The following is a 27,063-nucleotide window of genomic DNA, read 5'->3' as shown; positions in this document are numbered from 1 at the left end:
TTCTCTCTGCATGCTGTGTTAGAGTCTTTGAAAAATGTGGTCAGTGACTAATTTACATTTCCTGTTTTACAGCCCTTATAAACCAGCTATTCTGAAGGGCTGGTGTCTTTACGCACTGGAAGACATTGGGCCCAAACTGAGGAAACTGTGGTTCAGCTTCCTGCTCCGCCAGCGGCAGCTGTGCTAAAGCTCCAGCTTTCAAGGCCTTGTGTACATAGCCACCACTGCAGAAAGCGACAGCCATATTCTGCGCTGGGATGGGCAGACATGGACTCGTGCCCACCTCCTCACCTGAAAAGCAACTCCACCCCACCTTGAAGCTGGGCTGCCTCAAAGCACATCTCTGCCTTGTTTCTCCTTGTGTCAGGGCTTGTCAGAAAACGAAGTCAGTTGTGGATGGAGGTTTCCAGAGGCACAGGAAAGCCGACAGATAATCAGCCGTTATGAATGCACAGCTACTTGTAAATGAAGTGCCAGTAAGCTGCTAATAGTTTGCTCTGTAGGTAAAAAGGAGATTTGGCAGCTACTTTTGATCTCCCAGAAGTCAGGCTGGCAAACACCCAACGCCCGTCGCAGAGCGGGTGTTCGAAGGAAGGCACAAGGCAGCTTAGCATGGCGCAGGCAGCCCAACCGTAGGCTTCACCGGCAAGGAAAGCAACGAGAAAGTCTCCTTTCTCTAATTAGCTCAGCACAGAGGTGTTTCAGATGTCTGTAACAAACACTGTATACAATTCAATAGAGCACATTGTAAACTGCTGATAAAAATCATCCGTCTAAGTTTAGTGCAGGACTAAACCACTTTTCTCTGCGTGCAGGTCTCTCAAAGACCATTTCCTGCGAATGGAGACTGCTTCAAGAGTGCCATTTCCCTTAAAGCTGGGATTAGCATTTATTTCCCCATGCTGGAGTTAAATTTAGCAGTAGATTTACTTACTTTTTAAACCCAGGAACTTACTAAAATCCTCAACAAACCAGGAATGAATAAAGTGCTCTTAGAAGATGGTAATATTCTATTCACATTTTACAATTATAATAATTGCAATTCTAATACTATAGACTATTAAAATTTAAGATATCTAACATCATACGGAGTTACTAATATGGAACTAAATTCCTCTGAGGGGGACTTTGAATATGATTTCTTACTGAGATTACATAGTCTTTAAGTAACTGGATAAAAAAAATATTTACATGTATTTTGGGCTAAGCTGCTTATTCATGAATGATAATCAGATGAACAGAACATGTCAATTTATTTCAGATCTATAAAATACAAATCTAAAAATACCATTTTACTGACAACATTCACTATTTAGTTTATATTTTAGTATGGTCTTATGCCTACCTTGCACAGAATAATAATGTAACAGAACAACAAAATACTCTACATTTTAAGTTTTTAGATTTCCTTAACTAGAGTCTACCATATACATCAAAAAATAGTTGTGCACAGTTACCTATTAAACATCTACACTTCAAGAATCGATTGGCTATATCTCATAACTGAGACACCAATTACAGTACATTTATTAAAAATCTTTCAAGAATACACTCAGTAGTAACAGTGGTAGCAGTAGTTAAAATCTTAACAGTTCTGTGAAATGATCAAAGCAAATGATAACAGAATTAAAAATTCAGTTAATCATTTATATGTAATGTAAAACCCATGTAACACTACAACGAAAGAAGAAATTACACAGGCACAAGTGCAAAAAAGCAATATTGTAAGCCATCTTCTCTCTTTGGTAAAAATCAATTAGCAGGAAGTATACCACAATAATTCAAGTCAAAGACTAATTCATGCTATATATTTTTTCCTTTCCTACCATAGGCAGACTTGATGATTTGCAGGCATCCTACAGCAGAGAAGTTACAATTCTAGTTAAACACTGCCCATTTTTTCCTCCTTTAAGTTTAAATATTGAAATTAAAGATAAGGATTTTTTTTTTCTTTCATAAATAGCTTTTCAGTAGTATAGTCTCTTAAGGAATTTAAAAATAAATAGCAAAATATACACAATTTCAAAGATTACATTTAATTCCTTCTAGGTATATCCTGAAAATATATCACCAAAGAATAAATAACTTTGGATTTCTCAAATATTTGGTAAAATGTCAATTTCTCTTACATAAGGAGTTTTCTCTGAGGAATAAAGAAGTACCATTGCTTTTTCTACAAAGGTTTTACTATACAGGTGGAATTTTAGTAACTTTACAGTAAGAATATGATCTGTAACATAATACGGATGTTCCCCATTAAAAAGTACAGTAAAAAAAACTTCCAAAATTAAACCTTCAGAATTTCAGGTTCAAACCTGAGGAACTTCCAGGTAACTATGAAGTTCTCCTCCCAGGACAGTCAAGCGCGGTTGTCTATGCAGGAGGCTACAATAATAGTAAGGTAATTTCCCCTAGTGGTAGAGCCAAAGCTGTTTTCTGCTGACAACATATTAAAAATCCAAAAAGGACAAAGTGTTAAGGAAGGGACAAAAGAGAGGGGTGTGGGTGAACTACACTTCAGCGTAAGCGATCCTGAGAAAGAAGTGAATTGCCTACAGGGATTTCAATATAACCATAGATTTTAAATAGATTCATCTGCTTTTGAAGGGCTTGACTTCATGAACAATTAAGGTAATGTCACAGGGGATTTCTGTTTGAATTTGCAGGTTATCATCTTACTGAAGCTCCTCCTTCATATTTATCTCACGTTATTACTAAAGAAAACAAGAAAAATGCAGGCCACATCAGCAGAGCAACTAGTTAAAAGAATCCAGCAACTTGAAGTGTCATTAGACATTAAAACCAAGAAAAATAAAAACTTAACTGAAGAAGATCTTCTGGAGGGGCAGAGCAAAAGTCCTTGCCTTTTTAGAAGATCCATTTAAGCTGCCAGCAAAGTAAAGGCAATTTTGACTGCTCATTTATTCAGAATTCATAAATAACATGTAGACTCACTAACCTCCTATTCACACCCACAGGTAATTTACATAAAATATTAAGCAGAATGCTTTTCTACTCCTTGCTTGATTCCAAGTACAAGATGTAAAAACCAGTTAAATTGCACAGTCCAGCCCTTATCTCTGCAAACCTCTATCTGATCAAGAAAATGCTTTTTGGCATCTTCTTCACTTTTCCCTACTGTCAGTGCATCCCGGATATATTCAATATCCTCTTTGCTGGTTAATTGGGGCATTCCAGTCATTAGCATCATGGAGAACAGGATGATCAGCAGGTTTGTGTGATGTCGAAGAGCTAAATAAGCCTTCACACATACGTCCTACAAGAGAGAAGAATTTTTTGTTAATTGATGAGGTGAACTGAGAGGGACAGTGTAGGAATTTCACAGGACTCTCATTAACCAACGCTATTTAATCACTCGATTATGTCAGAGAGAGGAGACCCAACAGAGCCGTTCACCTGAGCAGAAATGTGAAGTGAACTTCTGCATCCATTGCTCGGTATTACTTCATTCATTACCACACTTTGGGGCAAAAAGTACTGGTTTGGTGTACAAACTAAAGGCTCTTTTTAATAATATTTTATTAATTACTAAAGCATAAAACCTTAGCTTCACCAAAATTTCGAATTAATTTCCCTGTCGTATAATCTCTTTCTGTGGCTGTTAAAAAAGACAGCAGTAATTCATTGTCTTCCTTTCCAATTGGTATGTTCCCATTTAAAGACCATGGTTGGCAAGTGATATTGAATAAAGCAGCACCTCCAGGGGACTGTTCTTCATTTTATATAGATGCCTATTAACTTTGCAGAGGTGACGGCTTATTTAATGGAGAAGATTTTTCAGGCTTGGTATTCTAGGAAATTTTTCCAGCTGACAGCTCTAGTTTTCAGACACACTGCCTTGCTGTAGGACTTCTATGTTTATGTACTGTCAAACTAGATTCCACAGATTTATTTTTTTTTAATAGGTTTTTCACTTCCATATGTAACTAATTTGTGCTTAACAACATAACCTTTAGAAGAATGAAATTTCTGCAGCTTGGAAAAACATGCAATGCTTTTTAAAAGAATACTTAATGCTAAGTGACTAATACGTAAACTGAAATGATTAAATTTATTACTCATTTACTTTTAGAAATAATGTCTTAAGAAAGACAATGCAATGAAGAACTCAATCATATATTAGAAAGTTAAACTGGCCTGCAATGCAGTAATGCAAAAAGATGAAAAATACTTCCAAGAAGGTTGTTGCTGTTAAAACCAAAGCTGAAGCAATGCTAATTTTTACCCAATTAAATATTCAGTTTTACCTTTCCACAAATGTATATGAATTTATTAAAGAATGCTTAAGAAATCCAAATATTTTCATGTAAAGTTCCACCAAATCTCATCAGCCCTCCAGAACACCATCTATTTTTGACAAGTTGTATGGGTTTTTTCTTCCTTAGAAACAGTAAGAAGTGCACAAATAATCTTAACATCTATCACTGTTCACATCAGCAACACCAGGACAACCAACCAGACAGGTTAGGAAGATACTAAGGAAGGAAGATGATATGTTGAAGATCTGTAGGGTTTCTTTTTTCCTATTGCCTGGGTCCTTAAATTTTTCACTCTGTTTCCAGATAAATTCTGTCCTGAAATAAGATCATACTTACGAACTCTAATGTTAGCTTAGCTCTAGTGAAGCAGAAGATAAATTGCAACGGTCAAAGCACAATTTACAACAGAAAACATCATCTTATCACAGGGATTAGTTTCTCTATAACACTGGGGGCGGGGGGGGGGTGGGAGAAATTCTACTTATGTATCTACTTATCAACTTCAAACAGGGAATCTTGTCACAAGAGTTAGTGTATGTTTTGTTTCCCTTGAAAGCGATGAAAGCTCTTTATAGTTGTATCAAAGAAGGTTTTACATTTCTGTGTGATGATGCATCTCACTACTGCGGGTGTCTGAGACAGAAAAACAATTATGCAGTCAAGAACCTGGCATCACTGCATCTCAAAGGCAATCCTTGCAGGAATTCAAAAGATTAATAAAATCTGTATCTGCCTGTTACAGTTATTTATGCAGACAGGAACTGAATGGAGTTTTGAATTAACATCTTCCAAGAAAACTAATTTTTACACTTCTAAGTGAGGCAGAGAACCAAAAATAACACATGTGTAGATGTTTACCATGGGATTAAGGATAAACCTGCTAACTAATCTAAAGCCATCAGCAAAATGAGAGGAGCTGAGGAGAAACCAAAATCCCTTGTCCAACAGACAATAAAGAATAATTATTTTGAGAGCTTGAAACTGTCCTAAGTATTAGTATCCTAAAGGTCAGGCATTTTTATAATATGAAGTGTCCAAGTTCTGTTATATAGGCCATCCCTTCCCTGTACAGTATACCACAAATAAGCATTTTTCAGTGATGAATTATACACCCTCCTGCTTTCTGTCACCTTTATTTGACAAATACATGTGATTTTGTAAACAAATGGTATAGAAGAATTTGATTATTACTGAAAATACAGATCTCTGTATTGTCAAGTCAGCAGAGTAATGCAAAAATAATGAATTAAACATAATGAATCAAAATGCATTCAAAATCTAATGCAAAGAAAATTTTAGGCAAACTAATAATAGGCAGGTAGACAAAGCTCAAAAGACTATGAAGATCTTAGATGAGTGTCTCTCAAGGGTTTCTACAAGTAAGAAGTGAAAAAGTTGCCTGTATATAGGAGTAAAAGAGTTGCATGGGTTTCAGCCAAAGGCTGGAAAGGAAATGCCACCACATATGACACCTACAGCAAGAGAAATATGGACAGTACTAAGGCAGCTGAAAAATTCATAGATGGAAGAGAAAAATTCTCAGATGAAGTCATGCTTAAACACATTTTTGCAATTAGGACAAAAGACCATTAAATACTGCTTCCTACTAAGCATTTCTGTGATGTCATCAATAACTTCTGGCCTCTAATTTTCATTAAACTATCATAACAAGTGCAAACAAAAAGGGAAGCAAAATTTAGATTAAAAGCTAATAAGAATGAGCTTTATTGCTAGTTCCAGAAAAGTTGCCAGGCCACTGACAGCTTTAGAAGTTCACTAATAATGAACTATACTCTGTTGCAGTGAACTTCGGTCAAAATTATTTGTCTAATTAACCTTCTCTGACACCTGCAATATGAGCTATGGCTAACACATCTGTAGGGACTGTACCCAATAGGTGACAAAGAAATAATTTTTTTTATAAAGTAGGTATTTTAAAATATCAAAAACACCAAAGCCTGTAAAAAACAAAGGATTCCTCTGAAGTACGACCTACTTTAATGTAGTTGAAATACAAAGTAATGAGAGATGCTCTTAAAAATTAATGAAGGATAAATGCTGAGACTTTTCCATTAATACATGAATGAGTCAGCAAGTACACTGAATGAATCCCTCAATATTAGGAAACATGATGAAACAGTTGAAAAGTGAAGCTATAATTTTGTTTATTTTTGTGCTGTGACCATATAATTAAAACATATATTTTTTACAGCAAAATATGTGATGCAGATCTTGCTCTGTGTTACTGTTTTACTTGAATGGAAGTATTGTAACTTTCTTTTCATTGGTCTTTGAGACAGAAAAGCCTTTTAATGTACTACTGGAATAGCAGTTTGTAAAAACAGTGTCTAATGCAGCAGAACTGTACGTGAACTTACATTTTTTTGGTCATTATTGTTGTCTGTGCCTAAATCATCCCACTTAAAATGACCAGGTCACGTCTCATGGTCACAGTTCACAAAGCTAAAGGACATGAATCACCTTTCATTTGGTTAACGACACTAACGGAAATCATACTGGCATTATCACGGCATTCCTACACCATCTGCATTAGTGGGATGGTAGCAGTATTTAGAAATTCGTACCAGAGTAAGCAAGCATGTATTCAGTCAAACCCAGGACTGTATGATGAAGGCATGGCTTGTTGAAGAGAGGCTAAGACCAAAACCACCTCCTATTGCTTTTGGTATTTGGGCTGCTGAAGTAGAGGTCAGATATTCTCTAAAAAGACGGATGATCCATATATATGAACACATTACCTAACAGCAGACACTAATAGGTTGCTAGTCTTCCAATTCTCCATTAGCACACTTTCACATTTTCTACTATTTTCTGCTTCCAGAACAGAGCTCTTCTATGAAATGGCATACCCTAGGGTGGTGTTTCAGCTCCACACTTGCACATGGCTTACAGCTGCGGCTTACAGCTGCGGCTTACAGCTGCGGCAACAGCATCTTTCCTGTATCCAGCACAGCTCACAAGCTTCTCTGACAACATGGGCTTAGCATTCCGCTCCCATAGCAAAACCCACACTGCTCTTAAATCTTTTGAGCTACAAGCCCCCATCAAAACACCTGCACTGTGATAAAGCTAGTCCTTGCACAAAACAAAGACTCAAAAATTGCACCTGGTTCCTTAGTTATTTTTAGAAGTCTGGGCTCAAGGATGACAACTGCCTTGTTATTTGCTGTACAATCATGTACATGTTCAAAGGGACATATTCGCTATCCAGCATTAAGAACCTTAATTAGGTACTCAGGTTAGAAAACCAGACTCCTTACCAGGACAGAGGCACTGGTTCATCCACAGGGAATCCAGAACATCTAAGTTAGGCTTTTGCTTTGACTCACACTCTGGAGGAGACTTTTTCTTTTGATATTACAGGGAACCTGCTTTCTAATCAGGCACTTATTTAAAGTCCCCGAAGATAAGCACAGGAATAACACCCCAGACATCCATTTATTTCTGTTCAGCCACGCTGTCAACCATTTCATTAAACAAACTAAACAGCATTTTGCTTTTCTCCCTCCTCACCTCGGCCCTACACAAGCTTGAAAAATCAAAACTGTTTCGGAGGGGCTCAATTTCAAATAGAAGCTGCAACAGAATAGATTTTTAACACCATTCTTTTCTTTCAGAGCATTAAGTCCACCCACTTCACAAAACCAGAATCTGACATAGCTTAAGGTCACTGCAGATTTCTATTCAGATGCAGTAGTCCAAGCCCCAGAATATGAGGGCAGAACTGGGAGGGAATAACACTGGCAAAGCCAGCTGAGGAATGCCTTGCACCTGCTTGTGCTACACTGAAGGTTCCGCTTAGTGCTATGAGTCTCCTCTAACTGCACAAATACTGAAGCCCTCTACAAAGTATTTTCAAAAAAGACAAGGAACAAAGAAAGGACTGCCTATCTAGTCTGCTGCTAACTGAAGTTTTTCAGTGTGGCTTTGTTGATGTTTGAATTCTAGTTCCCTTAATCCTACAGATAATTTTTGCTCTTCATTGGACCTAAAATATCCCGGAATTGTATGATGATTCAGTAAATTTTATTAACATAATACCCAGGAGCCTAGACCTTTGAAAACTAAGGCACTAATGTTCATTTCAGAGCATAAAAAACATTGCTTAATTGATTTGCAGCTAGATATTCACTGTTTACCTGAAATTTATGGAAATGGAGACTTGTCTTCTTTCCAGAAGTCCCCATGACAAACAGAAAATCCGGAGTTAGCACAAAAGGAACTCTTTCCTTATTAATTCCAAGGAAGCTTTTATAATTTCCAAGAATGTGGCCAAAATCAATATGAAAAAGGTTACCTTCGTAAAGAGAAGAAGTTACAGTTAGGCTCAAATACAATAAACTGCCAAGAACACTTACTTGTATTCACAATAATTCCAAAACCTCTTTTTTGGGGGTACATATGATCACTCTTTAGCTCAGCAGAAAAGACTGTTTTCTCTCTTTTTTTTAAAAAATATGTAATTCTGTCCTCTTGGCAAAATTACTTTTTATTTATCTTTGGCAGTTGTTAAAAACCTGGCAGAACTGCTGTATTTTCTAAACATACACTCACAGCTTTTCAAAAATCAACCAAGGAAAGCTTGTGCCTCAGATCCATAACAATCAGCTTCCAGCACATCACTACATAGGAAAGGCTCGTGGATTATGTTTCAAATACCCATGGGATTCTGGCGCTATCCAGCTCCTTGACTAATGCAATTCACTAGAACATGCTTCTTCCTCACAGACCTGCATTACCCATTTCTAAATCACACTACAGTGTGCAGAATAAGTTTGCATTGTCACCCTTTGGATAACTTTGAGATTGTAGTAGTGTATCAGTTCCCAGGAAAGCGATGAATAACAGCCCTTTTAAGGATCACTACACTTACAGGACTGGAGTGTGCTGCTGCTTTTCAGATCACTTTATTACTTTCACTGGCAGACAAGATGTAAGGATAAAAGAGTATGGTTACTAAAAACCACAGATTTGTAATAGTGGTACATGTATAAAAAAAGATAAAACATCAAATTATGTAAGATGATACTTAACAGTGATGCACAGGTGGAACATCCTTAGATGTTCCAGCATTTCAGCCAGTTTCCAAGTCCTCCCAACCTACTGAATGTGACACTCTCTGCAGACCTCTCAGACTGACATCGTTCTGGCTTCTGTTGCTCAAGACAGCTCCTGTTAAAGACTCTAAGGCAAACCTGCTCCTGACCACAACAGAATAACCTTTTTTTCCTTGTCTCTCTTTCTACTGACCCGTCCCTCATTTTCTGCCAATGGGCACTAACATTGCATTACATTATACATAATGTTGAAATTAAAGCATTTCTTTGTCTTCTTTTCCTCAAGGACTTCAAGTGAACTTTTCTACTGTAGTCTTCAATTAGCTCATTTCTGCCTTCAGGGTACTTCTCTCTAGCCTTCAACTGGTAAAACTTTAACTATAATGTAATTAATATTAAATATACAGCCTTCTACCTAAGCCCAAAAGTATTTTCTGTCTCTTAGCATTATGTAAAGATTAATTATGAAGCAAGAGGATCATGAAACTGGAAGTGAATTTCTTAGATGAAATAAAAGTCCTCCATATGTACTGCTTATTCTGGGGTCCTTTCTGGGACTTCCATAGGTAAGTAAAATTAGGGATGAACCAATGTGCAGCTACAGAAATAATTCCCGAAGTTTGTCATACAAAAAACCTGTGGTTCTTTCAGGAGGATTGCAACCATCCCACAGACTTCAGTAGCAAAACCAATACTCTCAGTGTACACTTATTTTCTATGATTTTCTATAAAGCTATATAAAGCAATTATGTTCCTCAGAAGTGAAAACAGTCCAATAACATCTGAATTCTGACACAGATACAGTTCCACTGAACACTGTCAGAACCACACCCACACTTCAGACAGGTGAACAGCTGTCTGCTTTTTAAAGTTTTTTAGTTTTTACATCTCAGATCTAGATGCTAAAACAATTAGTTTTACATTCCTCATGACTTAGTTTGTAACAAACTCATCCTTGGAAAAGAACGGTATTATTAATGATAAATATCTAGAGCCTATATGAAGGCCAAAAGGGGTGACAATGCATTTCAATGTCACAGGAGGACCTGAACTTGTAAGCAATGCCAACAGAACTGGATTGTGTCTCTTCATTCACTGTTAAATGCATTATTTATTAACATGAAAGAAAAATCTAATGAAGTATAGACAGTCCCCACTTCTATGAAATTCTCAAAAAATAACTCACCTGTTTCTGTAATCATAATGTTGTCATTGTGCCTGTCTCCTATTCCAAGTACGAAGGTTGCCACACAGTATCCAGCACAAGAATAAACAAATCTTTCCACAGCTGCCTGAAACTGAAAATAAATCTTAGAGATGTTAAATGCTCCAATGCTGGAAACTCAGTTCAGTCATATGCCTTTCTGTTGACATGTATCTATCAACAGCTAGACAAACTGTCTTATAAAATACACCGCTGCACAGCAGCGATTAAGATCAGAGCACTGCATTGCACTCACTGTACTGTGCGAGCAGGCTCTGTACCTTAGCACAAATAAAATAAGCATATAGTTGCCCACGCTTTCTGAGAAAAAAAGCTGGCAGAAAGCTCTAGCAGGTCAGTGGACCTACCTACGCAAAGGAATTGTGAGTACCCAAACCTGTATTTAAATCCTCTGAAACCACACTGCCTTCCAGTGTTCCTAGATGTCCTTTCAACCTGCTCCTCATGTACCACTTCTAAATACCACTAACAAAGGAGTCATTTCTAAAGCACCTTGTTTCTCGGGACCTCGGCTGCCAGCTGGATACTAAAGGCTCTTTCACAGACACCCACAACGGAGTACAGGGAAAATGAATGGATTTTTCAAACTCATGTAAGTAACACAAACACAACCGTATGGGCTCTGTGCCTCTAAATTAGTAGGGTGCATTTGAAAATCCTACTTAAAAATTCAAAGAACGCACCTTCTCTTCAATCATGCATCTTTCCTTGAGCCACTGGTTTAGTATTTCATCCTTAAATGCACCAGTGTTGCCAACTGTACTCTGCTGAATTTTGGCAATTGTTGTAGCATCTTTCACAATTTCAATCATTCCTAGAGAAAACAAGGAAAAAGTTAAAAGAAGTTATTAAATTTATATCAAAGCATATTAAAAATATGCAAAATTAAATTTAAAACTGTGGTTTTTAAATCAACTGCAGAATTTTATAGGTTGTGAGCAGAGATTTATTTTACAAGCAGCAGTGGTTCTAATTCATTCCCAGCTGAAACCAGCCAGGGCTCGTAACTAGCCTGGCATCCTAAACATCCATGAGAATGTAAAACCTTTTAAAATGGAAAGAATTACATGATGAGTGGGGACTCTCTGCATAAGGCTTTTCCCAAGGAGAGGAACTACCTCCTGTCCTGATCCCCTGCAGAAGCCCAGGTACCATTCACATTCCCACCAGCTTCTCTCCAACTTCACAAATCTGAGGAGCTGAAGAAAAGATGCACCGTTGCAGCAGCCTAGGGATGCATGTGTTGCCAGAGTTGTGGCAGAGGAACAGAGCTGGCCCTCCTGCAGTAAATCCAGTTTAAGCTTAAGTGTGCATAGGCACAGAAAGGTTCAGAAATATCAGTACACAGTGAGGTGTAGCAGTGGGATTGCTGGTGGAAAGCTCTAGCTGTTGGGGCCCAGATGTCAGTCCCTAAACTGAACAGTCCCTAAACTGAACAGATCCTCACAAAGGCAAATCAGCACATCACAGCAATATGGTGCAGAAACAAGGACTTGTACCATTCATACTAACATGGCATGCGATGAAGGGGAAGCTAGAGAGAAAAGCAGAAGCAGAGGCTGCAACACACCTCTGCATTGTAGCCAAGACTAGCAAATGCAGTCTGCCCTTGTACTGGGCGTGCCTGTATGGGGGAAGGTCAGATTTTAGTTGAACTTATTTGGTAACTGGAAATACTTTATTTTCTTCCTCTGGTTCAAGTTCAACAGTGTCTTCTAGGTAAAATCCTGGCTTCAGCTCCAGCTCAAAGACAGCAAGCAAACAAAAATATCCCTTTCTCTCCAAAGTGATTCAAAGCAGTTTCTGATTTGGTTTCACTTTGACTCTCTCTCTGAAGCAGATGAATTTCTATCTAGTCACAGTACTACCCTATTGCAATTACTGAATTATGTGCAAATTTTTCAGTAACAGAGTAACAACGCAGTAATCTCTCCCTGCCCCTGCCTTCCATGCATGGCTGAATTCATGGCTGAATACCCCCTGGAGGTACCTCTTCTGTCTTGACAGTGGCCTGGATTTGTTTGTAATAAAACTATTGTGGAAATATGACATCCAAAACCCACCGCCAATACCACCAAATTAAAAACCTCTGCATTTTGGTCTGTGCTTGTCAAGTTGTTGTTTTCCTCCTGGGAGCAAGCTCCAGATCACATTCCAGCTGTTGAAAAGGCTTCCCCTGCCTGCGCTCACAAACCTCCCTCTACTGGCCAACAGCTCCTTGATTCCCGGGGAGCAGTGCTGTGGCAGGAGGCGTCTTCTGCTTCCCCTTGCATTTAAAACTTCTCCCAGCATACCTATGTTGATTTGCAGTGTGAAAGGTCCCCAGATTTTACAGTAGCTGCTAATGAAAACCTTTTACTTATCATTCTCCACTGCACTGCCAAAAGAGTGGTATAAAACCTACACAGAATGTTGTGCAGCTTATTCTGTCCAAGTAAATACTTTAAAGGTATCATGGTAAAAATAGTTATCTGCTGGAATGGTATAGCTCTACTGGCAAAGCCTTCTAAATACAGGCATGCCTCTCCGTAAGTACGGTTAGTCCTAGAGAAGGCTTCAGTAACTGGGATAGAGGATCTCAGCAGGGCTGTGTTCAATTGGGACGAAGTGCAGCAGTAAGTGCACTAGGCTATGTGTTTCTGGGGATCTGCGGTACTAAAGCAGGTGACTCTTACGTTAAGTGCCAGCTTGAACTTCTTAAATTTGGCAGTGATGCAGCATAGTAAGTAGTGATAATTGCTTTGCAGAGCTGGGAACATATGGCAGTGTCAAAGGGAGAGAGAATAGGGTATGATCTTTTACCAGTGATACATAGAAGAGAAAGTTCCTCCTACAGAGGTCTATTTGGCAGCAGCAGTGGAGAGGAGGGATGTTTCCAAAATTGCAAACTGCGCTGAATGCAGATGTCTCCAACAGACTGAGAAAGCTTTACAGAGGAGGGGATGCCAGCCTCAGGTGTGAGGCACCTGGCTGTTTCCCTGCGCTCAGTGTAGAATGGGGTACTGTCCTTGTGTCAATACACAGAAACTGCCCCAAGTTCCATGGAAATATTAAGAGGGAGGGAAGAAGCAGCTTGGAAGAAGACCACATATCAATATTGTGAAAGAACATTTGCATGTCACTACTCCTTGATTTTGTTCCACACACGCATAAGCGTGTGTCCCACATTAGGTATTACTAATTTAGGCTGCAGGTATTCTCAGCAAACTGAACCGGAGTCTTTTTGTGATTAACCACGCCCCTACTGTGATGCTTACATCTCCCCCATGCATATAGGAAAATAAACAATTATTTCCTTGAGATAAAAGAATGGGGAGTCAATTAAAAATTCATGAAAGAATAATGAAGTCTGTAACTTGAATACAAGAATGCTAGGATCACTGGCAGAATTCCTCCACCTTCCTCCATGATTTCAATGCATTACATTTTATTGAGATGATTTTAAACAAAATTAAATTAAATAGTAAAATCCTCTGTAAAAAATCAGGCTTGTTATAACATATCTAAAGGAGAGGAGAAAAACCAACCCTCCTTACATTTACAGTCAGTTGGTATTTTGATATATAATGTCCCATTTCCTTTATTATTAGAATTCTATCAATACGATTTATTTAATTTTAAAGCACTTATATTACGGGAGAAAGGAAACTTTTCTGTCACAGTACCAATTATTTTATCAGTGAGTCTGGGTTTTCTGCATTGCTGAGATATCTTGAAGTCAAAAGAAAGGATGATAAAAATTTTATGCGGCAATGCATTTTAGAGAGGAAGTACATTACAGATATATACTAAAAGAGTTCTTAATTTTACTGGGATTCAGTTCATTATTGTTTGATCCATAAAGCAAAATATATTGCTGAAAAAGAAAAGAACTAAAAAGCTGGAGATCATGGAAGACACATAGCAATATTTATATTATCATTATTTTATCAAACCATGCAGTTACTATCACACTGCCAGCTACACCGATGACAGGAATTAACAAACTTGCCAATTTTTACACACGTTCAAGCTTTAAGTAAATGGCAGAGATGTACTTGCTAATCTGTCTCACTGACGCACTGTTTATACTAGCCAAAGCATTTTTTTCAGCACAATAGCTTCATTTGGGCATGCCCAATTTTTCTACACTGAAGAGGCTTTCCTCTAACCAATTGTTCAAGAACTGCTTAGCAAAATTGACTCTACAGTCAATTCTGTATTATCTGGATACTAGGAAACTGTGCAATGTGGATGCGCTGAGGGTATATAATATATGCAAAACCAACCACAAAAAGTCAGTTTGGAGCCATCTGGATGTATAAATTATATATGAGTTTGGCATTTCTGGATGTAATTGGACTCTTCCAGAGCTGATCAGGTTGCTCTCCACACCATCACACAGTTCTCCAGAAGCTTTGTAAGCAACTACTTGATTTTGCCCACCACAAATTCTGGAAAACAGATCATCCATGCTGCAGGAACTAATACCCCCTGAGAAATATTGCCTGAGCGTCCTGTTGAGTAATGCTGTTGCTTCCATGTAGTATAGAGTATGAAGCTTTAGGTTGGAAAAAAACATAAATGTTTTGCTATTTTATCTCTCTCCTCTATTTTATTCTTATCAACACATTAAACCACATCTTGAATAAGTCACTCACTCTCACCGCTTTTTCATACCAAATATTGTTATTAAAAAGAAACTTGCAGCAGGACTCAAACAGTTGGACTTGCACAGGAATCACAGTCAGGTAAGCTAGTAGAGCAGTTGAAGGATACCCATCAGAAGGGCAGAAACTATTGCTAAGACACAACTGAAGGCTGCTCACAGAAAGTGTAATAAACTGCTATTTATCTCAGGACCACAGTGCATACCAGAATAGTTCTCGTATATGCAAGTTCCGTAACTATGGTATTTTGAATTTCTAATCACAGTAAGTGTGATCACATACCTATTTTGTTCCCTGTAGAAATACAACCATACGGTAACAAACAGAGGTCCAAGGATTCTGCTTCCCAAATGGATTCCATAATTCGAAGAATCTAGTAACAAATGTATACACTGAGTTATTTCAAATTATTTGGACATTACTTATTACTCACACAAATAACACTACCCAGACTTCTGAGGTGGGGCTAAACTTGTCTATTTTACAGATTAAGAGATATATACAGAAAGTGTGCAGCCATTCAAGATTATCAGTTACAGAACCAGGGTTTATATTTCCTCATCTGTCCTGTGCCCAGGCAAACTCTACTGTTTTATAAAGTATTAATAAATATATTGTATGATTTCTACATGAGCTGAGATCGAATACATTAGCAAGTATGTCCATTTTTTCCCATAAATACCCCCAAAAGGGCTAACAAACCAGTTTATCAGAACAATCAGTGAAATATTACTAGAGCAATGCTACCTACCGATTTCTTTTTAATTTTAACTTCACCCATTGCATAAATAAATGGTAAAAACGCTTCATCAGAAAAACAGGCCATCTTGTACTAAATAAGATTCCTTCTCTAGAACACCAAAATGTGAAGTATGTATGGCACATGACAGGAGAAAACAGGGTAAAAGTGTGTACTGGATCTGGCTGGGATGAAGTTAACTTTCTTCAGAGCAGCTCGTACGGTGCTGTGGTTTAGGTTGGTGACCAAAGCAATGCTGGTAACACACTGATGTTCCAGCTACTGCTGAACAGTGTTTGCAGAACACGCTGCCTCTGTTTCTCAGTCTGCCCCACTATGAGTAATTGGGAGTGTATAAGAGGTTGGGAGGGGACACAACCAAGCAGATGACCCGAACCAACCAAAGAAATATTCCGTGCTGAATAATGTCATGCTCAGCAATAAAACAGTGAGGAAGGGGGTTAGGTGGGTTAACTATCTTTTGCGCAGGAACTGGCTGGGCATTGGTCTACCCATGAGATGTGGTGAGAGTGACTGTCTTTGCATCACTTGTTTTGTTTTCTTTCTCTCTTCTTCCACTTCTCCTTTGCTTATTAAACAATTTTTATCCCAACCCACAAGTTTTCTTGCTTTTACTCTTCCTTTCCTCTTTCCCCATCCCACTGGGTTTAACCCACAACACAGTAACATAAAAAACTGTAGTACAAGAATGAAGATCCAGTTTTGATGTCAGCCTTGTCATACACAGTTTAAAAAACAAAAGACAATCTCGTATTTCATATGGACAGTAAAGATAAGGTATACACACTTCTGAAAAGTAAAATGATTTTTAAATATTTTAAAATATTCATGTTATTAATTTTATACATTTTAGCTATCATACCTGTAAAATAAGCATGTCCTGACGGAGGTCATCTCCATGTTTGAAGATTATGCCTATGGTTTCATTTGATAGAGCTGTTGGATCTGCACATTTAAACTCAAGCCAGAGAGGCTTCTTCTTAGATGCCATTACTTTGCATTTTTCTATCTGTGAAAGACACATTTATTGCTAGCCATCGTACTCCAACATCAACACAACTAACTTTTTTACACAACAGCTACAGAGTAGCTTACCAGCTTCCAATCAGCTATACCACAAGAAACACACCAAAAGCACATGTAAGCAATGGTATTCAATTGCCACATAAAGCCTCACTGAACCTGCACAACTTTTAACACTGTCCATGATAAAGGAAAAAGCATGCCTTGACTCTCCAAAACTGGATTTAGCTTGTAAATCTGCTTCAGACAGAAGAAAACCCTTTTAAAACAAGAACAAGAGATTCTGACAAAACTGGCAAATAACGGACCCTCACAACAGCACTCTGACAAATGCTTTGCAAAACCGGAAGATAATCACCGTCCAATGCAATTTACTGCATCATCCACCCTTGTGACTTCTAGCAACTTCAGTTATTCCAGATTGCTTGATTAAATTCCCTTAGCCACTCATTCATATTCATGGGGAAAATGGCATTTGTGAAACTAATTTAACATAATCATTCATAAAATTTAAAAATAAATTCCCTATTTAGTTTTATTACATTTTTATTCTTGAGAAATTCAGCACTGAAACTACTGAAATTGATTATTTAAAATATTTTCTCAACTCGTTATGTCTAATACAACTGTAGTATGTAATACTTTCTATTCTGGAATTCTTGGTTCATTGTTGAATGTTACTATGTACAATAAAGCCATCTAAAATAATAAAAGCAATTGCACATTAGTGTTTGAGAGCTGACAGAATCGATGACATCAGAGAAGAAAATTTTTCATAGATCGAGGTTCTGAGCTTGTAGTTTAAAACAAAACAGTTTTTACTATCCTTATTTTTAAAAAGGAAAGAAGTTGTCAAATCTTTGAACTTATTAGAAACGCTGATTTTGCTTCTAATATTTCCTTTAGACTAGTCCAATTTCAGGGTTTGAAGATTATGGACAAGTAGCACTTGCTAGAATGAAGATGAAATGAAAGCTTATCAATACATTTGTTATATCAACTATTTTTATTCATATAGTTTGGGAAAAAAAAAAGGCTCTAACCCATCTATTTTTGGACATAGCTACCTTCCCTTGTAAATCTATTGCTTCCTTCATCTAGGAAGGTCCTGCTAGGCATACTTCCTAAGCGAAGGAAAACTAGAACATCCAGGAAAATCTCTTATTTTATTTTGAAATTCACTTTTTGTCATGCAGTTGGTGATTTCTGTACACAAAAGACTAAAGAGAGAAAAATACAATCAAGAAAATAATATTTAAGAAGCCACAAATTCTGTATTTCTGAGTAAACAATGTTTGTATTGACTTCTGCACTGACAGTACCTCAGTCATGCCCAACTAGGAGGTGTTTAACTCTCTCAGCTTGAAGATGGACTAGCTTTGAAAATAGACTAGCTTACAGCCTTTCTATCAAGACACAGGTTTATTTGACAGAAACATGGCCAGACAACTAACATCAGTTACCCAAATGAGCACCCTACTATTCAGCAACTCCTTAGGTTGGGTGGTTTGTCTCTCCTTAGCTAAGAAAAATCAAGGGATTCTTTCCTTGTAGGCTCCTTGCTGCGTATCAAATGAATCCAAGGATCTTCACTGTGCTTTTTTACCCAAACTTCACATTGCATAGTAGATACATGAGCCAATTCCCTTTCACTACACATCTGCTGATTTATTAATCTTGTTTTTAACACTGAGTTGACACAAGCCACTGTAATCTCACCACAAAACTGGAGGCAGCAACACAGAAAAACCCAAGCGTTTCTTAATGTATTTCTAACAAAATCTTAATGTATTTTCTAATAAAAACAACAAAAGCAACATAGAGATACTGAAAAATCAGAAATAGCCAAGGTAGACATTTTTGTTAGTAAGATGAAGGTCTGGACCTAAACCTTAATGACAGATATGAATCAGGGTAAGACAGAGAAAGTAACTGGAAGAGCATAAACTGAATATCACAAAGTCCCTGAAGTCAGATAAAACATTTATATAGGTATTTAATGTAAAAAAGTCAGTTACCTGGTTAAAACCCAGATTAAACTAATGGAAAAATCATAATTGCCATTTAATGATTAGGATTTTATGCATTGTTGCATTTTTTTAGCGCATGGTGGCATGTTATTACATTTAGAAAAATGCCGAAAGCTTTGGCAACGAAAACCTACTGAGACCATTAAATGTCATTGCATTCACAGCGAAATAGCTGTGGCATGATTAGACATATTAGCAAAACATTCAACCAAATGACACATACTTGCAAATAGGAGAATTTTTTCAAAAAGTATTTGTAGAAACTCAGAATATACTTACCACTAGGGCTCCTGCTCTTAGCCCAGGATCATATGGAACTCTAAAACTTTCTGGAAGTCTGCTGCTCTGTAGTTTTTCAAGCTTTTGTCTCAGCTGTGCAATAACTGCAATTACAAGTAAGAAAACACAATGAAATGAGAAGTTGGAAGGCAAAAAAGTTAATCAAACTTGGTAAGCATCATGATTTAGCTAAAAACCACCTCCATTTAGCTACTTTTAAAATTGCTTTCCTCAAGGATCTCCTGATTTGAGGAATGGAGAAAGATTCTTTAACTTGGTCTGTTAATGGTCAAGGCTGTTTCAGATACCTAAAGGTAAAGTCTTCAAGCACCTCACAAGTCATGTGCCCTCTATGCAGTGTTAGAAGCACTGCACAGTGCTTGGTGTTCTTCTAAAGACTTAGGAGATTGCGTTAAATGTGTCACCTTTCATTTAAAAAACAAAACACAGCACAACACACCAAAAAATATTTTGCCCTTATAACTGCCATGGAAATGTTGAACTATCAACCCCAAAGGCTCAGGAGGAGGAGGCATTTAAAAGCACCTCGCATTTTCCAGTATTATTTTGACCTACCTCATTGCTCTTGCAGAAAGACTCATGGCTTTTGAATTCTTGGAATCAATTATACTGTAATCATAAGGACTCCAACTATAGAGATACTGAATTTCCTATCCTCCTAAAACTGCTTTCATAGTGCAGCCTTGTTAATCTCACATTCCAGTAAGAAGACAATCTGCTGTATATTTATATGAACAAGAATTTTAATGTTCGTATATAAACTGAATCTCTTCATTCATAAAACTTCAAGCTTCTGAATCTTCAGCTTAGAACAATATGCATTATACTACATATGATGCACTCTGTTCACCTCAGCTAGCAGGCATTAGCAGCATAAGCAATACACTGGGTATTGCCCTTCGTTAGGACAAAAAACAGAACACTGTTGTAAAAGAAAGTGCAGCTACACAGCAGAGGCTGCATATACATGTTCAAGTAATTTTGGAGATAAAAATTAAAGAGCAAAAAAAGTTGTAATGAGAAAGCTAGACATGGACCTGGATACTTAATATACAAAATCGTAAAACCATACGATCATAGAATAGTTTGGGTTGGAAAGAACCTTTAAAGGCCATCTAGTCCAACCCCCCTGCAATGAGCAGGAACATCTTCAACTAGATCAGGTTGCTCAGAGCCCCGTCCAGCCTGACCTTGAATGCTTCCAGGGATGGGGCATCTACCACCTCTCTGGGCAACCTGTTCCAGTGTTTCATCACCCTCGTCATAAAATATTTGTTCCTTAAACCTAGCTTGAATCTACCCTCTTTTAGTTTAAAACCATTACCCCTTGTCCTGTCACTACAGGCCCTGCTAAAAAGTCTGTCCCCATCTTTCTTATAAGCTCCCTTTAAGTGCTGAAAGGCTGCAAAAAGGCCTTCTCTTCTCCAGGCTGAACAACCCCAACTCTCTCAGCTTGTATTCATAGGAGAGGTGCTCCATCCCTCTGATCATTTTTGTGGCCCTCCTCTGGACCTGCTCCAACAGGTCCATGTCCTTCTTATGCTGGGGGCCCAAGAGCTGAACACCGTACTCCAGGTGGGGTCTCACCAGAGCATAGAATGGAGGGGCAGAATCACACCCCCCCGACCTGCTGGTCAGACTTCTTGTGATGCAGCCCAGGATACAGCCAGCTTTCTGGGCTGTGAGTGCACATTGCTGGCTCATGCCCAGAAAATGAAGACGTTTCAAAAGTTGCTATCAAATTAAGGAAGTCAAGCCAAAAGAATTACCTGAGAACTCACAGAACACAAATGTTACACTTATCCTAAAGGCTTTTAGAAAGGAACTACCTAGCGGTGCCAGGTGACCAATGTGGTGTCTCCTCTGGTAAAAAGTAAATAAATCTGACAGCAAGATATAGGAGCTAATAAGCGGACTTTATCTACACACCATTCAAAAAAACCCACAAAACAAAACCCAAAAGAAACCAAAACCAAAAAAACCCTGGGTTGTAGGAACTTGGGTTATGAAACAGCTTTCTAAAACATAACTGTTGATTTCCTAGACATATCTAGCTTGATTTCAGTAAGTCTCCTCGTTGTAATGTAATGTAATTTGAAATTGTATGCCAACCAATTAAAGCTAGTAAAGATTAGGAATTAGCTGATTTTAAAATGCAAGTGAAGGCGCTTGCTAAAACAATTTCAAGTTGATCTGGCTTAAGAACAAAGTGCTATGCATTTTAAGAGAAAAAACAGATGCATAGACATTCTTGGGAAACAATCATCTAACAGAGTGGTGATGAGAGCAGATAATCCTATGCAAGCTGTAATGCTATGATCTTAAGAATGTATTTATTTATTATTACTCACTATGTTCAAATATAAGCAAGGAGACTACAGGAAAAGTGAAAGAAACAGTTTGACAGCATGATTGCTACTCAACTAGTATAGACCTAACAGGAAGGAATGTATTCTGTAAAAAAATCCACAAATACTGGAGGAAGAAAAATATATACAATAATTAGATAAGGCTGCATGACAGAATGAAACAAAACAGTCCAAAACATTCAGACTGAAAATATAAACAACTGAATATTAGAAATGATGGAGCAAAAAAGAAGCAATAAAGAAGAAATTTTAGGATATACGTTTTAAAAAATGTAAGAAGTAGAAGATACCTATAGGAAAAATCATATCCTCAATAATCTGAGAATAAATTAAATTAGATATAGCATTAGTAGGACACTCCACAGTTTCAGGAAGCCCTATTCAGTGAAAATGTCAATTATATAAGTCATCTTTCAATGTTCTGCTGTACATTACATACAAAGATTCTTTAATTTCAAAACCTGGTGGGTGTTAATGTGATTGCTTTCTCTCGAAACTTTTCTTCTTTGCCTACATATCCTTCAAAGATAACGTATTCTGGAAACCACTGCTGTCAGACCTGTACATCTGCAAGGCTGTAAAGTTTCTTTCCAAAACACGGGATTCTGACCAAATATATTTAGATTATAGAGCATTTTAAGATAAATTTTAGAAAGTTGTTTAGAAACAACTAATTATATTAAAGAATTATATTGAAGAATAAATGCATTCTTCCTTCAAATTTCTCTTGAAATACCACTACAGCCACTTCTGCATAACCAGAGTGGAAAGGCTTTCTGAACCAAGGACTTCCTGGCCTGGACCATACCAGGCTGAACAGGCAGCAAGATCTGGTCTCTCTACAGCTTTTAGAATTTGAATACTGTCATATGTCTTTTCGCACTTATTCCCAACACCAAGCAACTAACAGGAATGATGACAAACAAGCTTTTAAGGATGTTGGGGAAAAAAGAAATAATGGCAGGCAAAACCCAGAGGTAAACAGGCATTGCATAACCCTACTGTGGCTTCCAAAGCAGTGCTTACAAGAACCAGAACTAACAATACCACATCTGTGTCTCACAGGACTCCTATTCAGCGCATCGCAAAGCCCCAGAGATGTGCTCTGTATATTCACTGCTGATCCACCAGCTACTTTTGTGGCATAGCAGAGGCTGTACTGGACTCCTCCCCAGCCTTCTTGCCAAGAGTCTTTTCGTGACTGTTTAGGGTAAGGCTGTGTTTCTTGGCAAGTGTCACATTTCCTCTTTATTTCCAGTTAATATTTGTGTCCTGGGTTGTTTCTTTCTTCAGCGCCGGCATTCAGCTGAGGGTTATGGACAAGAACTTAGCTGTTTCCCAGTTGCATGGCGTGAGGTTCAAGAAGATAAGCCAAAGCATGGGAAAGTAGTGGGTGTCTACAACATTGATATTCTTCCCTTTTTGGGATGGAATGAGCAAACAAATGTATTATTAGTTCAATCACTATTAACTTACACTGGCATTTTAAAAGAAGCAATGATGATGCCCTTTGACAGTAATTTATCCATTAATTTTCTAAATAAACAGTACAATTTGCTGCCTAGATTTTCACGCTCAAAGAGAAAAAACAGTATTATTACAAACAAAGAAATGCCTGTTAGTAAATACCTTGAGAAGTGACATCATACTTTTCTGCAGAAACTGATTTTATCTCCATTGTGACTTTATGCAGTGATTCAATTACTTGAACCTGCTTCATGAAATCATGTAGCATTGCTTTTCCACAGCCCCTAAGATAGGCTTCCAGGATGACCGCAAACCTCTGTTGGTAATGCATGGACTGGGCAATCTCGCTTCTTAAGAACCAAAACAAGAAGTGACCAATTCTTTTATTCTAGAGGTAAAGAAAAATACTACAATCAGCATGCATTTCTTGACAGAGGGTTTTAATAATGCCAATAACTTTAGCATAAGTTGACTGTATTTTGAAGTACTTACTCTCAAACCACGTTTTAGCAGAAATCTGGCTAATGCACTGTCATGATATGGCTCAAATTTCACAGCCTGAATAACACAAACATAGAAGACATGTTATTAACATATTTAAGATCCCATTGCACTTATACTTTACTGATGACATCAAGAGAACACACTGCTGCAGGAGCAGAAAGCATGTAACAAAGCAGGTCTTTCAAGGAAACAAAGTTGAAAAAAACAAAGCAAGGCTTCTCTGTGTTTGATTCAAGAAGGACTTTTTCTTTGCAACAGGTTCTTTTCAGGTATATTATTAATGTGACAAATAAAGCAATGCAGGGAGCAGCTAACCAGCAAGACCATTCTGAGTACATGAAGATATGTGAACAAATCAACATCATTCTCAGGCTGTAGCAAAAAACAGCAAGATGAGAAAACAGTCTGCAGTCTGACTGACACTGAGAAGGCTTGAAAAGATTACTGCCAAATGAAATGTCATATTTGTAATCATTCTTTAATAAAAATTTTCAATAATAAAGCACTGTTTTAACAACACCCGCTACTTCAGGACTGGGGCACCAGGGTTGACTACTGGGCTCCCCAACAAGCACAGGACACTGGAGCAGCTTTTCAGAGCACCTAATCTGGCCTTTAGCCCCTAAATGAATGACAAAATTGAATAAAGGCTCTGATACACATCCTGTATTAATGGAGTACAATTAATAATAAGAGTTTACCAGAGCTTTTTTTTTTTTTAATGACTCTGTGACCACAGATGTATTTTTTCTCTTCCAACAGCCGTTCCCCTCCATCCAATCCCACAGATATTTCCAAGCTACTGCCAAAAAAGGGCGGAAACAAAAGGTCAACAACTTTTTTGAAGTGTCAGGATTGGAAATTTTTGCTGTTATTCTCTCTCCCATCCCAATAACCAAGTGAATTGGTCTACCAGAAAACTATCACACTTTCAGGTACTGGGCTGTGCCAGGGAACTTGTCCACTTCAAGTGGTTTTTCCAGCAGCTTCTTTCCTGTTGCTTGAGGGACTCAAGTTTATAGAAGGTTTGTATTAAGATTAATGGTGGAAAAAAGTACACATGTATATCCCAGGGCAAGAAAAGAGAAATAAGAAGCATACAATCTCTGGAAGAAAGTCACAAAATCCCTGTCATGGACTGAGGGGGCTGGTGAATGGCTTCAGGTTCTGGAAATAGAGCGCCAGGAAGTGGCACGGAGGGAGATTAAGGGAAAACAAAGGGATGTGCAGAGAGCCGGGTGCATGTAGTATGCTCAGCTTTCAGAAGCAACAAAGTATGCAAACCTCTAATGATAGTTATTCAACAGAATATAATGGCTCTTTCAAGATCACTGTGGTCTGCAGCTTGCAAAGAAGCAACCAAGCCATCAGCAGAGGTCTACTAAATTCATCAAACAAATCACAGGGTTTTTATAAACTCTGAAAAGTACCGCAGCAAACAGTTGTATTTTTTATCATTAAAATATCAACACTATTTCTAAAATGTAAATTGTCCTGTGGGTTTATTCAATAGAAAAAAAAAAAAGAAAAATAAATTGAGCTTTTTCAGTCTACCTTCTAGAATGAACCAACTTATAAAAAGGCTACAAAGACTTGTTCTTGCCAGCTGCTGGCTAGGAGACAGACAAGAAAGGCAAGCACTAGACTTGCCCTTCTACAGTACCATAATTCTGCAAGAACTGTCTTGACCGTCTCTGCAATACTGTTTTATTTCCCCAAGCAACACCAACTTATTTAGGAAAGGTAATGAGAACTCACAAACATAAACTGATTTTAAAATATATAGATCCTTTTACTTTGTGTATGAGATTATGAGGTATGAGGGTTTTTTAACGAAAATTAATTTTCACTGCAACGAGACACCCAAAAGCAGTAATTATTACATAAATTCAAATAGATTTGCTGACAGTTCCAAGAAAGCCTATTAAAAACCTCATTCTGGTATATACTTTTGTGAATGTTCTCAGTGCACATCCCTGAAAAACAATTTAAGAATTAAATACAACCAAACAACCAGCCATTGCTTCAAAACAAAACCTCCTTGTATTAAGGTTGCAAATATATTTTAACATAAAAGAATATTAGAAAAATGTATTATGAGCATCCTTATTATGCTTATGTTTTAGAAAAAAATATTTTAAAAAGTCAATCCCACTTTTCTTTTTTCTTCACAAAGTCAAATATCAACATTTGAACAGCAACAATTAAAGCTAGCTATTAAAAAAGTCTACTGGCAGTTCATCAGGTCCCTGCACGTACCTTTGCCTTGTCAATTCAGCACAAGAGCTTTACTCACTGCCATATACAAGCAGTACAGTTGTTGGTGTTTGTTTTACAATGGATTTTGTTGTATTTTAACTATCCTATCCATGTTTTATCAACCGCACAGAGAACAACAGAACTTTATGGGAAGTTCAATAGGTTTATTTACAGTATGCCTGCTTCTATTTGGGATAAACCTGGGGGGAAATAAAATGTTTGTTTGATTTCTAACTCTACGGGGAGGTAAAATGGGAATATCCTGTGCAGAGTGAAATAAGCCATAAAACTTTCGTGAAGGCATGCATGTGAAAAGTGATGACCGTTTGCAGAAGACAACGTCTTAGATGTGTCCGTGGCTGACACCCATTCTCTGAAAAATGTGGGTTTTCAAAAACACTGTGGTACCAATACTTTGCTGCAGGATGCTGACGGCCTATGCTCCGTTGTTAGCCAAGGAAGGAAAGACAAGGAAGCAGCAGAGAGGTAAAAGTTGGGATCTAGTATATATTGCCTTTCGGGGGATGGTAATCTGTTAATTTCTTACTACATCTCTTACTAAAGATGACACAGTGAAGTTAAGCTACTATGATTTTATGCTACAGTAATTTAATTTACTGTTGGAGAGATTTATTCTTTTTAAAACTCTCCAATTTGTACTTCCTGGAAACAAATAATTTCAATAACAAATGGAAAAACACCAGTATTTCCCCCATTCTCTCAGGCACTTTGATATCAACCAATCACCATCCCAAACCCCTAATTTGGATGCAAAAGCAAATAAAATTGCTGAGCCACATGTAGACAGCAAAAGCTCACAAGCCAAGCATATATGGAGCAGCTGCTATGTGGGAGGCCCAATGAGGTAACCGTGGAGACTCCTTTGGTTAATGCAGAAGTGCATAAACTCTGCCTGGGGAGCCTAATCTTCAGACAAGCAAAGACAAGGCTAAAAACGCCTTGTTTAAAGCACTACTGACGCGCAGCAAAATCTGAAATACTAACTTCATTTTCCTGGGCACCCGGGCTCTTTCTGAATCCACAGAAATTAAAAGCCCCATCCCACAGCTTCCCTGGCTGCAGCAGTTCCTTTTTTTAAAAAAAATTTTGAATGCCAAT

At 37.8% G+C, this 27,063-nt stretch overlaps 1 protein-coding gene across 2 annotated transcripts in view; it reads right to left on the bottom strand.

Annotated features, from left to right (window-relative positions):
- Positions 1–1,234: 1,234 nt before the first annotated feature.
- Positions 1,235–27,063, bottom strand: part of PIK3CG (phosphatidylinositol-4,5-bisphosphate 3-kinase catalytic subunit gamma) — a 35,287-nt gene continuing 9,458 nt past the window's right edge. For both annotated transcript variants that reach the window (XM_049814167.1, XM_049814168.1), the window contains exons 3-11: positions 23,674–23,739; positions 23,344–23,569; positions 19,325–19,428; positions 16,855–17,001; positions 15,515–15,605; positions 11,267–11,397; positions 10,545–10,656; positions 8,441–8,598; positions 1,235–3,277 (exon numbers count right to left, since the gene is read on the bottom strand). In XM_049814167.1, coding sequence (XP_049670124.1) covers positions 2,996–3,277; positions 8,441–8,598; positions 10,545–10,656; positions 11,267–11,397; positions 15,515–15,605; positions 16,855–17,001; positions 19,325–19,428; positions 23,344–23,569; positions 23,674–23,739 — 1,317 coding nt within the window. In that variant the 3' untranslated portion in view covers positions 1,235–2,995. The remainder of the gene's footprint in view (positions 3,278–8,440; positions 8,599–10,544; positions 10,657–11,266; positions 11,398–15,514; positions 15,606–16,854; positions 17,002–19,324; positions 19,429–23,343; positions 23,570–23,673; positions 23,740–27,063) is intronic.

The sequence above is a fragment of the Accipiter gentilis genome, chromosome 11 (genome assembly GCF_929443795.1).
Source record: "Accipiter gentilis chromosome 11, bAccGen1.1, whole genome shotgun sequence".
Taxonomy (NCBI): Eukaryota; Metazoa; Chordata; class Aves; order Accipitriformes; family Accipitridae; genus Astur; species Astur gentilis.
The sequence above is the reverse complement of the archived record's forward strand: the minus strand, read 5'-3'. Positions and strand labels throughout refer to the sequence as shown.